Here is a 14,331-nt window from a genome sequence, read left to right on the forward strand (position 1 = left end):
ATGTTGGATGTTCTTAAAAATACAATAATTAAAAATAAAAACCCACCAAAAGCTTAGAATCAATCGAAACACCTGAAGAGATCTGGAAAAGAAAATAAGGGATGAACTGCCCCTTTAATTTAGATGTTTTATTATTTTCTAAATCATTAAAAATATATATGTACAAAAAGCTTTGAAGTATCAGACACCAGAGACCACAGTTCTCCCATATATATGTAACTGCTCGAGTATAGTCTGAACAGTTGTAGTGTATATCTGCAATATATTATCTAAAGCATGTGTATTAAAGACATAGGATGATAAATTTGGTATTGCTGCAACGTTTCATTGAACTATAATAGTCAGTTAATGTTATTAAAATACGAAACTATTGTCTCCTTGAGTGAAAGCGTTCCCAAAATCTGCAAAAAAAATAAAAATCAATAATTCCACGAGCGGATATCTAATGATTTATTTTCTCACATAAAATTAGAGGAGCTATTTGTCAAGCTGTGTTTTGAAAGACAGCCAGCTATTACACCATTTTAAGGCATTTTCAAATTTGGGGAACTCTCCTTTCCATGGGCTTTCCAGGCTGGGAAAGCAGAGCTGTTTGTAAGCGTTGCCCAGCTCCAGTGCTGCGGGCAGCCTGCCCCGGGCTGCTCCACACCCGGCAGCAGGGAACTGCCGCTCCGCCACGTGAGACACTCGCACGTCACAATTAGCTGATGAGGCCAAGCTCTGCCTCGAATAATATCTTTATTATTCACCAAGGCAGGCTTTTTTTTTTTTTTTCTGTGGTTTTTTTTTTCCTGTCTTGCTCAGTTCTGGAACCAGCCCCGGTGACTCAGGGATAGCGCAGTTGAAGCCTTTCTGATCCTTTGCTCTTTGCCCTCCGGTGACCCTTGGCAGGGAACCGACACCGCACCTTGTGATGAACATACCCCTTATTTACAGAGCCCTACATGCACTGAACAGCTTTATACACCCTATTCTAGGAACTTCTAGTGTCTGAACCTAAAAGTCATGGACAGGTCTGTGTGTTCCTCACATCCATAAGGATTGTTCTAACATCCCAAGCACATTACATGGTTGCTCTGCCTACTGCACATGTATTACGTTCCATGGATCTAAATTAGCATATGTCAGATTTTCCCCTCAAACTACTCTATTGTTTGTAAGAAAAGTCAATTTTTTAACTTTGAAAAATAAATATTCTCAGATTCTCCCCCATTATTGCCAAAAATATAAGCCTCACACAGTTCTGGGATGGATGCAGAGAGGGTTTCCAGGCACTTCTCTTTGCAACCTTTATATTTTTCTCTTTTCTTTCATTTTTTTTCCTTCCCCACCCTTTTTTTATTTTCTTTTTTTTTTTTTTTTTTTTTTTTNTTTTTTTTTTCCCCCATTGAGGATTTTAAACACAATTTGAAAAGCAAAAGAACAGACCTGGCCTGCCTTCCAAACTGACTTCAGTAACAGATAAACAGCATTAAGACTACAGTCAGCAAGTACATACATAAGCTTTACATTAATACACTCACCTATATTTTTAAGAGAGCTTCATTTTTCCTTTTTGTTCTCAGTTTCCTCTAGCATATAGTCCAGAAGAAAAACCCAGACATTTCTCCTGATTCACCAAAACCAAGCTGTTACAATGAATATCCTAATGGCTTAGATATTATTCCTCAAAACTTCTTATCCAAAGGAGAGCAGCCTTTCTGTCAGCTTCAGCACCAATTTCTACAAGTTTTGTACCAGCTTTCTAAGATCATTCTATCAAACAAATCCTTCGGAAAGAAAGGATTTTAGCTTCCATGCTGCATGCAGTGCCTGACTTGAAGCTGCCATTCTCTTCTTCAAGAAGAAAGGTGAACTTCCTGGTAACACTCGAGGGCCTTGGGGCTTTGCAAAAACAGAGTGGATCTCACTATTGGCAAAGACACAACCAAACACAAATATTTGAAGGTATTACTAAAAGAACAAGATTCTGAAACAGCATTTTTAGTAAAATTAAACAGATAAACCTTGGTGCAAATTAAAAACAACTCTCTTGTATCTGAGCCCATAATGACTATTTTGAATACAGATTATTTACTGCTGGCAATAAAGAAGATTTTTGGTAATTTTTCTGTTATTGGGAAGAGCTTGAATACAATCCAGTCCAAAAAAAATGCTGACTTTCCTAAATAGGGGCTGTGTTTTTGCAATAAATACTGGTCAATATACAAGTGGAGGAAAACTGAACCAGATGTCAGTAATAGGACCACAGAACGTTGCATTTGCCCAGAATCGCTATTTTAAACACATGATGTTGGTCTACTGGTTTGTGGGATAATACATTCTTGGCAGCCAGAAGGAGTTTCGATATGTTAGAAGGTTATCCTTGAGCAAAAGGGAAAAAAAAAAAAGAAAAAAGGAAAAAGGAGAAGGGAGGTAAAGAAGGGCCACTAATTCATCAAGTTACCTATACCAAAAAAAAATCATGACTTAAGAAATCAGTTCAAAGACAAGCCAGTCTCAGAAAGCTTGGGGTTCATATTAATTCTTGTTTTGTCTTTACCTCCTTAATATGAATACTTCATTCATCTTTCATTGCACTTTGCCTTCCTAGTTTTTTTTTAAGGATTCTTCCCTTCACTTGTTCCCAGTTTCTGGTGAGCTTCCACCTTGCAGCTCCACCCAGCATGGTCAGAGCAGTGTGGGAAGCACCTGCACAGAGCCAGAGCACACAGAGCCAGCACCAAGCACTTTTCCTGCTGGAAACCTTTGCTCACAGCAGGATCCTGCTGCCCTCAGTGGCTGAAGGCAGCTGACCCAAAATCCCTGAAGGCAGCCCTGGAAGCTGCAAGCACACAAGTAACAAGCCAGGTCCCTGTCCACTGGCAATTCAGTAGTTACCCATCTCTAAAATGCTCCCTAGCTCAGAGTCACAGGGGGTTCTGAGTGGTTCTTTGGTGTGTTTTTTGGTTTTAGGGTTTTTTTCCCCCCCTTCTACTTAAGAAGCAGTTATATCTGCAAGTCTTCTTCATATTGAAATAAAACTTCAAACTGTACTTGGTATGTTTGGCCAATAAGCACTTCCCTGTTTTACCATGTAGTAAATTTAAAAGTCAACTCTGCTCATTGTCTTAACAAACCCTCCTCTGAAAGATAATTAAAACCACTTCCCAATATACAACCAAAGTTTTATTTTTATAGTCTATCTTCAATTATGGCATAATCCTTTCTTTTTTTTTTTAACCAGTGAAATATACAAATCACACAAGACAGAAATATGTACATTAAATGTACAGAACAGAGGAAAGGACATAGAAGATTTACATATCTGAATGACAAAAGTAAAATATTTTACATTAAATAGGGTTTTAATAGCTAGGATCATGAGATTCAATTCTGCTCAGACAGAAGTCACTAAAAAAGAACATGAGGTGGTTCAGCACATGAAAAAAAAAAGATAATGGTTTTTGTACAATAAAAACCAAAGTGACATATTCAATGAATTAGTGCTTTATTTATTTCTCTTACTTTAAAGATATTCTTTGCAAACATCTGAAGATGAGGGGTAAATATGTCCTTGTACAATAAATTAAGAGCAATAAAGCGCCATTAAGAAGCTGATAAATGATCAAGATGAATTTAATGATACAGCTTAAAGGCTTGTGAAAAGTCAAGGCTTTAGTACAACTAGGCTAAAGTGAAAGGTTTTCCTCAAGTGGTATCTGCAAAACCATTTTCTTTAACTTGTAGGATGGGACTGAGCTGAAAAATAGCATCTGAACCAAAAAATGAAATCCTGTGTAAGCACACAGCACGGGGGGAACACATATTGTTTGGCAAATAACAATTCTCTGTTCAAAAACTGGAAAGCAAGGGCCGAATGCAGCACATTTTGGAGTTGCAAGGTGTCTCCTTTCAGCAATAATCAATAATGCCCTTAATGTGAGAGTGGAATAGAAGCGATCTCCAGACTGGCATCGATTCAAGTGCAGGGTGCTGCCTCTACCAACCACCCAAGGAAGCCCTGAAACTGGGAAGAGGCTTACTGCTTTGTGATTACCCTTAAAACTTTCGAATGTTGGATGTTCTTAAAAATACAATAATTAAAAATAAAAACCCACCAAAAGCTTAGAATCAATCGAAACACCTGAAGAGATCTGGAAAAGAAAATAAGGGATGAACTGCCCCTTTAATTTAGATGTTTTATTATTTTCTAAATCATTAAAAATATATATGTACAAAAAGCTTTGAAGTATCAGACACCAGAGACCACAGTTCTCCCATATATATGTAACTGCTCGAGTATAGTCTGAACAGTTGTAGTGTATATCTGCAATATATTATCTAAAGCATGTGTATTAAAGACATAGGATGATAAATTTGGTATTGCTGCAACGTTTCATTGAACTATAATAGTCAGTTAATGTTATTAAAATACGAAACTATTGTCTCCTTGAGTGAAAGCGTTCCCAAAATCTGCAAAAAAAATAAAAATCAATAATTCCACGAGCGGATATCTAATGATTTATTTTCTCACATAAAATTAGAGGAGCTATTTGTCAAGCTGTGTTTTGAAAGACAGCCAGCTATTACACCATTTTAAGGCATTTTCAAATTTGGGGAACTCTCCTTTCCATGGGCTTTCCAGGCTGGGAAAGCAGAGCTGTTTGTAAGCGTTGCCCAGCTCCAGTGCTGCGGGCAGCCTGCCCCGGGCTGCTCCACACCCGGCAGCAGGGAACTGCCGCTCCGCCACGTGAGACACTCGCACGTCACAATTAGCTGATGAGGCCAAGCTCTGCCTCGAATAATATCTTTATTATTCACCAAGGCAGGCTTTTTTTTTTTTTTTCTGTGGTTTTTTTTTTCCTGTCTTGCTCAGTTCTGGAACCAGCCCCGGTGACTCAGGGATAGCGCAGTTGAAGCCTTTCTGATCCTTTGCTCTTTGCCCTCCGGTGACCCTTGGCAGGGAACCGACACCGCACCTTGTGATGAACATACCCCTTATTTACAGAGCCCTACATGCACTGAACAGCTTTATACACCCTATTCTAGGAACTTCTAGTGTCTGAACCTAAAAGTCATGGACAGGTCTGTGTGTTCCTCACATCCATAAGGATTGTTCTAACATCCCAAGCACATTACATGGTTGCTCTGCCTACTGCACATGTATTACGTTCCATGGATCTAAATTAGCATATGTCAGATTTTCCCCTCAAACTACTCTATTGTTTGTAAGAAAAGTCAATTTTTTAACTTTGAAAAATAAATATTCTCAGATTCTCCCCCATTATTGCCAAAAATATAAGCCTCACACAGTTCTGGGATGGATGCAGAGAGGGTTTCCAGGCACTTCTCTTTGCAACCTTTATATTTTTCTCTTTTCTTTCATTTTTTTTCCTTCCCCACCCTTTTTTTTTTTTTTTTTTTTTTTTTTTTTTTTCTCTTAAAAGAAGACGAAAACTCGTTGGACTCTATAAATAAAGTGGAGATAGTCCTGCGGAAAGGGAGAGGGGCCTGCACCCCTTGCTGGCAGGCGGCTGCAGTTCCTCCCACCTCGTCCGTGCCCTATTTGCACACAAACTGGTCCACGATCTCTGTGCACAACTTGCATTTCACGTAGCAGCACCAGTGGAACTTGCAGTGGCAGCGCTCTCGCTGCACCGTCTTGAACTGGTCGTAGCCCCGGCCGCAGCACATGAGTTCACAGCCGTCCATGCCCTCCGAGGTCTTGTTGCACAGGCGGCCCTGGGTGCCCAGGGAGCCGGTGCTCTCGTTGCGCACGCAGTAGTCGGGGCTGGGGTCGATGTACACCAGGTCGTGGATGGTGGGGGCGTTGAAGCGGCTGTTCACCTGCACCAGCTTCCCCCGGCTGTTGAGCTTCATGGCGGCGGCGCTGTCGTATTTCTCCTTCAAGGCGTCGCCCACCTTGCGGAAATCGGCGAGCTGCAGCCAGCAGGTCTTCAGGCTGCAGGAGCCCGAGACGCCGTGGCACTTACAGGCCACGTCAGCCAGGTTGTACACCGTCTGCAGGAGTCGGGAGAGAAGCAAACACCATGATGAAAGACTAGCATGGCTGTGGGAACACTTATACCCCTCATCTCCTGCCCTCTGTTGTATTCCCACCCTCTGCACTGTTCACCTTAGCATCCCCTCCCCTCCTCCAGTACAGCGGGAAGGACAACTCAGCTGACACACCCATGCATCCCAGCACCCCGAAGAGCCAGGAGGAGGAGGAGGAGGAGGAGGAGGAGGAGGAGGAGAGAGTCTCACCAGCCTCCCCCCACAACAGAGACGGCTACAACAGCACACACAGCCCAGACAGCAGCATCACTCAGGCTGCGCTCAAATTTTAGGAATTTGCTCTCACGCCAGCAAAGGATTTTGCTGTTTCATTGAGAAATGTAAAACATCCCCTTATTTTCTATCTGAGTTACTCTCCCTATTGATCTCTGCTTGAGGCTGCAATTAGGGAAGGAGTTAAGATTCCTCTTGCGCCTGGCTCAGCTGCAGCTGATTGTCTACTCTTGGCTCAGGATCCTCCTCCTATCCCAAATACTGCTCTGTAAGACAGACTTCATCCAAGAAGAAACCCCCAAACACCTATGGGTGGGAGTCAGAGCTACATAGTAATATCCTCTTTACAAAGCTTTGGCAAGGAAACCTCAGTCGTTTGCCCTGTACAAATAAAGTAAGAGTCAGTGTTGACACTGCCCCAAAAATCCTGGGGTCTGACACATTAGATGATACCGTAGACAGCTTCCACCCAGCAGTTACAGAGTCTTAACGCTGCCAAATGGCACTGCAAAGATGAGGCTGAGGAAGGAAAAAACTCCTCAAGTCTCCGTAAGCAACTGCAAAAGTGTCATTTTTCTTCTTGCTAATAGTAAATGGCCTGTCCATGGCTTTCAGACACCTTCCTCTTACATCTAAATACTATTAATTTTCAATTATCTTTCATCCTTCTTCACCTTAGAACACAAGTGTAAAGTCTCAGCTGACTATTGCTGGCACTTCAAGCTCTAGGAAAATAATGACTTTGGCTCTTCATATTCAGACTATTAAAAAAAAGTTTACACCCATTCATTTAAAGCATTTTTGAGATTAAAGAAACCATGAAGACATGTTCAACCACAGAAGACCATGTTTTCTAATAGCATAGAAAAGCTCTTCATATATTCTTGAACCGGGCAAAGAAGAAGTCAGAACAATCCAGTGGCACAATTCCAGCCTGGGAAGCCCAGCACACCCCTCTTCCTTCCAACACACACTGTCCTGGTTGGAAATACCAACTAATAAATGCTCTACAGAGACTCCACAGCGAGCAGGGCACTTTTTATGAAACAATACAGAGGGAAACACAACACGCTTTGGTCCCAGCCTCTCCCATGAGGAAAGCAACAGGACTGTCAGACAACCAAAAGCAAAACCAACTCATGCGCTCTCCACCCACCCACACCCCGTATTTGCCGTTTTCTTGTTTTGTGCATCAAACCAAAGCCAAGCCACGGTGGCTGCTCTGTGCCCCGCTGAACCACACTTTTCCCAAAAAGAAGGGATGAGGAGGAGCACGGAGGGACGTGCTGTTGTTGCAGACACTCACTCTTCTGCCGGCCTCGTTGTTGTGCAGGTTCATCAAGATGCGGGCGCTCTCGTAGGAGCCTCGCTGGTAAACTCGCTCGCGCTCCCGGGCATCCACGAACTCCTTGGCGAAGCGATATCCGTACTCGATGTTGTCCCCGCAGCCGCCCCACAGCCAGTCCCGGGGCAGGTCCTTGGGCCGCGCGGCGCGGCTGCAGCCGCAGGAGGACAGCTCGCCCTCCCGGCACGCGCGGCTCATGGCGTTGACCACGCCGGCTGCGCTCACCGCGTAGGTGAACGCCGTCTCCCGGCTGCCTGCACAGAGACACAAGCGGGGTTAGGGCACAGCCACCACTCCCGGCCCCCTGACGGGCCAGGAGGACAAGGGCTCTCCAGAGCCACCGAGTTCACTCGCACGGTCAAAGGTAGAGTAACCCTGAGCCACGCTGCCCAAAACATCCTCGCTCTGAAAGAACCAAGAGAACCCAAGCCATTGGAGCACACATCTTTGTCAAGAGCCAAAATCACTTCTCACTCAGGCTGATGAATGCCCGGATGAGAGAGCAGAGCAGAGGTGGATCAGGGCCACGAGGCCAGCGGGGCTAAAGCAGCCATGCGGCAAGTGAGGGGAGGAAAGGGCAAGAGGCTCCCTGTCCTTCAGAAGAAAGTGATGTTAAATACAACTTTTAAAACTCTGGTTGTTAAATTACTACTTCTCAAACATGATTGATGTACTTCACCCTCTTATTCCAATTTATTTAAAGTTCAAGTGTTTTACGAAGTCTCCTGGTATCAAAAGAAACGTGCAACAGAATAACACACGACTTTCCACCCCACACATTAGCCAGATGCTGCTGGAGGAGACAACTTAAAACTGACAACAACCTGTGCTGGTTATTATCCAACACTCCAGCTCTTGCGAATATGGCAAGGGAGCCCATGGCCAATCATTTGTACAAATTACAGGGAAGAAAAAACCCTTGGCACAAGGTGTCTTTGAAGGTTTTCTCCTGCATCTGGTGCCCTTAAATGGAAATGGAAAACCTCAAGTTTCCAACTTTTGTTAAGAAAAAGTTACAATACCCATAATGTAAGACATGGCCACATACCATCCCATTGACAGTATCTGATCCCACCTCATTAAGGTTCTGACTTTCCCAATCACTTTTCCAAGAGTGCCACAAGTTCTGAGTACAATTAGCAGAGTTTGCAGACGAAAAAACACAAAACTTGCACCAGAGAGCAACACTTGAAGTTTGTTTTTCTCCTGAAGAAACAGCATCCCAATGGGTCTTTTCCAAGAAACATTCTCAGAATGACTAAGAATAGACTAAATACTTTTTTTTTCCTGTTTACATGACTTAAGTTTTATTCCTAATCTTTAGTCTAATCAATAGATCAAGATAGCTTTTAATTTTGATTTTATGTGATTTTACTTAGAGAAAGTCATGGGCCTTTGAAAAATTAGGACTTTATGAGGCCGTGTTTGGGGCAGGTCATGTCTATTTAGACAGCAACATTTTTAGGCAAAGCTCTTTGTACAAGACATATCATGACAGGTCAAATCTAATAGGAGCTTTCAAGCACTTCTGAAACATAAATAATTAGAAGTCTAGTTCATATTTAACATCAAGATGACACCATGATCAGAGCAGCTTTGTTAATACAACAGCTGTCATCCTCTGGATTAATTTTAGTAATAGATGCTGGGTTCAAGTGGGAAAAATCAGAAATCTTATTTTAGGAAAGATGAGACTTAAGGAAGATCAGAAGCACTTTGCTACTTTACAATGGTCTATACTCATAGACACCTGCTCTTGGAAGTATCTACATAAATTGTGGGTATAAAGGGTTACAGGAGTAGCATTTTCAGTTAAAAAAACATTGGCTTTATGTGGTGAGTTAGGCCTTGCATCTACTGCAAACTATAGCAGGGGGAACCTCATACAGATTTTAATGTTCCCATTTGCTCTGTAACACACATTTTTGGATTAATTCCTTAAGCAAAATTTCCACTATATTGAGAGGAAAGAAACGTGGTCTACTTTGGACCACAGGACTCGCCTCTTCCGTTCCATTTTTGTTCTTTTTCAGGTTCAGTTAGCTCATGCTTTCACATGGTTAACTCTGCCGCTTATTGCGGGATTTCAACTCATAAAGCTGACTATTTTTGACTATTTTTCATTATTACCCTGGAACAGATTTTAAAGAACTTACTCTTTGTGGGAAGGAGAAGAAAAGGCTTGGGTACAGGAAGAAGAATTGCCATGCAAGTTCCCTCCTTGAACATTTAGGTAAATTTATAAAATAGCATCAGCTGCTGAAGAACTGCTTACAGTTTAAGCCAACACTGCCTCAAGTCATTGACCCCAGGAATACATTAAGAGTGATGTTTCCACAAGGATGAGTTACTCTGAGATTTTTTTTTTTCTTCTTTTTCAGTTTTTAGGCACAACTGTGCTTTCCTTCACTGTCAAACATATCTGTCTTTTCCCACAGTCCAGGATTTCTCTCTATTGTAGCCATGGCAAGCAAACACACATTCCAAACACGTTCGAGTCCCCTCTCTCCCATATATATAAAACATAGAAATGGAACTGTTCAATATACACACACTGTAGGAAGCCACCCACAGAGCAAGGCGCTCAGCTTTACACTTGATCTCAATAAGTCTGCAAGAACAGAACCTTTTTTTTAAAAAATACCTGAACATAAGATACAAAATGTTCTTTGTCTTGCATTTTAAAAGCATTCGACATCAGGCTGAAGGCAGAATAAACTGGACCCCAACCACACAGAGCTGTAGGGGGAGGATGCAGCGATTTTGTTTCCTGTTGGCACTTAGCTGTGTGTGCAAAGCCCATGTGCAGCCTGCACAGGGCTGGCCACAAAGCCAGGAGATGGCAGTGAGCACCGTGGCCCGACCTGGGAACCAGCACCCAAGGAGAGCACTGCAGAACACAGGCCCTAAAATTTTACAGTTCAATAAGCCACAGAGCAAGTTTCCAAACCCAACGGCAGGTTTATTTGTACAGCTTTAGCTAACTGCAGGGTAAATCCTGGAAGAAAGACTGCCCATTGACACACGGGGCCGTGGCTGTGCCGGCGGGCAGCGCCGTGCCCGGGAACTCTCTGGGGCGCAACCAAGGGCACATGGCAAAACCTCCCAAACAATGTGCACTCAGAGCCTGCACCTCCTGCACTGCTGGGAGCAAGGCATATCTGACAGCCCATCACACAGGGCATGCCAGGCTGAAGCCAATGCAATCAGGCTCTGAAAGTGTCCACTTTTCCTGCCACGCAGAGGAACACCGACTGGTCATTACTGAGGGTCAGCGTGAAATGCTACAACTGCTACACCTCCTTCCTTGCTCTCAGTGAATACACTCTTCATGCTCTACCTCCTGAATATGGCTATTAACCTTGCTTCCATCTGCAATTAGAATAAGTGGCTTAATTACATGATGAATTGCTGTGTAGACATCAGCTAATACAGTCATATCCAGCAAAAGGGTGCGGCAAAGTTATTTAACTTGAAAGGAACCACCTTTAAATAGATCTGTCATACTTGGGGAGGGCAGAAACATGGATTCCAGAGACAGACACCACAAATCACAGGCCCCATCCTGTACACTCCTTCACACCAACAGTCCCCCTGAGCTAATTTTCACTTGCTTGGATAATAAATAAGGGTTGAAGGATGAAGGCCTAAATTTTAAACAGATTAATTTTCTGACATGTGTTAGATTACTAGAACAGAGAGGTGTACAGAAGAAGCTTGCTTTCATGTTTTCAGACTTTTTCTTGGGTAAGGTAAAAAAAAACAACTCTATGGAGGGTTAATATGGTGCTTTAAAAAGCCTAGGGAAGGTTGTTTACCTAAAATCAAATGCTTCAATCCAGTACTTTCATGCAATAGTTTTGGTTTATTTTCTAGTTGTCTGACAATCTCCAAATGAAAACTTCTTTTAACAAAAACCGAGACCAAATGTGAATCCTTCAACTTTAACTGGAGTCAGCCCATTTACAGACAAACCAAGATTGAGACCGATTTTAAAACCTTTTCTTTTTCTAAAGCAGGACAGAAAAACACTGCCATAAAAGCTTTACTTTACAACTTCAACTAAAAAGCAGTGCAGCCTTTGCCAGTGTACCACTCACTACTTAAAAGACCACAAGTGTCACCCAGAAAAACAGGCATTTTTTCCATTGATTACACAAAATCAGCAATCTGACTTGAGAAAGCCAGAGGAAGGTTTCACCATGGACCTCATTCAACAGCACTGGTTAAAATTTTGCCAAGGACTTTAAAATACTATGAAGTCCTCAAATGGCAGGAAAGGCAGACAGCACATGAGCACTGGAAAAGGCCATTTCAAAGAGGATCTGATAGGGGAAGGGTTGGGTGTCCACCAAAATGTGAGAAGATGTTAAATAAGAATCTATCTCTTACCAGCAATGTGATTCCATTAAATGTCAGTTACAAGGATCACACATTTTACCATGATAGAACTCATCTCATGAAAATTATCCTGCTACAGCAATTTAAAAATAAATCTGTTTTCCTTAAAAAGAGAAAAAAAAAAAAATACTGTATCTGGAAATAAGCAAGGAGGAATTGCCTATAAACACTAATCGACAGAGCAGCAATTTTCAGTTAACCTCTGGACCAAGAGCGATTTATTATCCAGCTGCTAACTTTGGAACTAGACATGGACATCTTTAATTTTACAAGACGCTGCTGGTTTTAATTCTTGTAGGTTGCCTTCGTTTTGTCTCAGGTTTTCTAAAAAAGAGATTTCAGGGCCTCATTTTCCTTTCTCCCCTATTCCCATATGCAAATATATATTCCTACTTTGTTTTCCAAGACATATGGCTGGACAGTGGTGGGAAATCACCTCCAGCTAAAAATAATCCAACTCCTTTGCCAACTTTTAGAAACACTTGATTGTATACAGTACTCAGTAAGAACCTGGCAAGAGATTCAAGTGCAGAACAGTGTGTGCCATACATATCCTTAGACAAGAGTTTAATCATAAAGATGTTGCTTCCTACCTATCTGCATGACTCTGCCAAAAACAGAGTTGTTGTCCACAGTGCTGCAATTCCATCTTCTGTGTCTGAATTGATACTGGCACTCCTTAATGCCCGTCTTTGCACCCTCTCCAATGAACTGCATATGGTCCTGATACAATTGGCAGAGTTTCTTCTGTCCTTGGGAAAGCCCTGCTAGCTGGCTACATAGTGGCTGGGCTCCTATAATGTACACCTCTGACATCTGAACAGGGTTCATGGGGTTCATGGGGTTCATCCCTAAAGACCTGCACAAAGAAAGATTTGCATTAATAAACAGAAAACTTCAAAATGAAATAAATTTGAAAAAAAAATAAATCTATAAATCCCAGACAGAATTGTGTCATATACATTGTGAGTATACAACTCCTGGCTTTGTTAACAAGTGAGGAAAAACCCCAGACACTTAAATATGAAACTTTTGTTTTAAGAACAGGACAGAAGTTACTAGTTTCCACCCATGTGGTTATCACCATACATTAGAGACTGAAGTACGACACAGACTTGGAAGACTTGCATCTAGGCAGTCTTTTACCAGCTTAAATTGACACAGTCAAAATAACAGAAGCTCCAAACAATTGCACGGCCAGGAAAATAAATAAAGCAAAACTGGAAAAAAGCTCTCCAAATCCCAATTTTTCTTAACACATATTTTATATTTAAGTCTGGGTTTTCCAATCTGATCTACTATAAACAAATAGGGAAACCTTTAGCAAGAAGCCAGAAGTTAGAAACTTGCTACAGACTACTTCTAGCTTCTTCCAAATGACAACACAGAAACATATATGCAAGTATACTCATTCTAAACAAAATCAACTTTGTTTTCTTAATTCTTAAAGTGCTCTTCACATGATACATTTCAATTAAAAAGTGGCTATTAATCCAAAAGGCATCACTGGAAAAAGCAGAGAAATGCCTATTTCAAGAACTCTCAACATCGTACACTTCACAGATAATCTGCCAAAGCAGGAATTTAAATGTACTCCTTTGTAATAAAATATATTTGTATATTTCAGTCACAGAAAACTTCAAACCGAAACTTTAACTTTATCCTTGGCAAATCAGCATTTTCTCTTGTACAAGCAAAATGCTTTAACGTAAGGGAGTTGAAATGCCTCTTTTAAAAAAGAAACTATTACAGTAATTTAAAGATGATAAAACTCATAATCTACCAGACAGCATTCTAAAAACTGTATTTTACAAGACGAGATGTTGCACATTTACCCCTATTCGACAGACCCGTTCCTTTTCCTGCACAACATATTCCTGCACTTCTCCCCCGCTGCCTCGCTCCTGCCGCACTCCCGCAGAAACAAAGTACAGAAGAAGCACAGAGACATTGAAGCAAGCAAATCTTGACACCCCCTTTCAAAAGCAAGTCGATACGAGATGCTTACCACCAAGAGCTGGCTTCTATTACAACCTGGGTAAAAGAGGAGAAAACGGCCAGAGCCACTACGAGGTACTGAGAAGCCATTGTACTGCCAACTGTCCCCACAGCACCTCCGTGGATTAATACTGCACTGGATTTCTAGAGGGGGGAGAAAAAGGATCAGATTGTTTATTGCTTCTCAGACCATTTTCGAGCATTCAAGTTTAAACAACGGAAGTCTCCGGGCCCCTTTTAACTTGACTCTGACTCGCCGGCCCTTCTCCCCGCCGAGGCTTTGGTGCCAGACACAGGCACGTCGCAGCTCCCGC

At 42.0% G+C, this 14,331-nt stretch overlaps 1 protein-coding gene across 1 annotated transcript in view; it reads right to left on the bottom strand.

Moving 5' to 3' along the window:
• Positions 1-3,153: 3,153 nt before the first annotated feature.
• The window catches only part of WNT5A (Wnt family member 5A), a 14,868-nt gene continuing 3,690 nt past the window's right edge, over positions 3,154-14,331 (bottom strand). Inside the window, exons 2-5 of the mRNA XM_015641319.2 lie at positions 14,028-14,161; positions 12,613-12,878; positions 7,580-7,872; positions 3,154-6,003 (exon numbers count right to left, since the gene is read on the bottom strand). Coding sequence (XP_015496805.1) covers positions 5,545-6,003; positions 7,580-7,872; positions 12,613-12,878; positions 14,028-14,161 — 1,152 coding nt within the window. The 3' untranslated portion in view covers positions 3,154-5,544. The remainder of the gene's footprint in view (positions 6,004-7,579; positions 7,873-12,612; positions 12,879-14,027; positions 14,162-14,331) is intronic.

The sequence above is a fragment of the Parus major genome, chromosome 12, assembly GCF_001522545.3.
Source record: "Parus major isolate Abel chromosome 12, Parus_major1.1, whole genome shotgun sequence".
Taxonomy (NCBI): Eukaryota; Metazoa; Chordata; class Aves; order Passeriformes; family Paridae; genus Parus; species Parus major.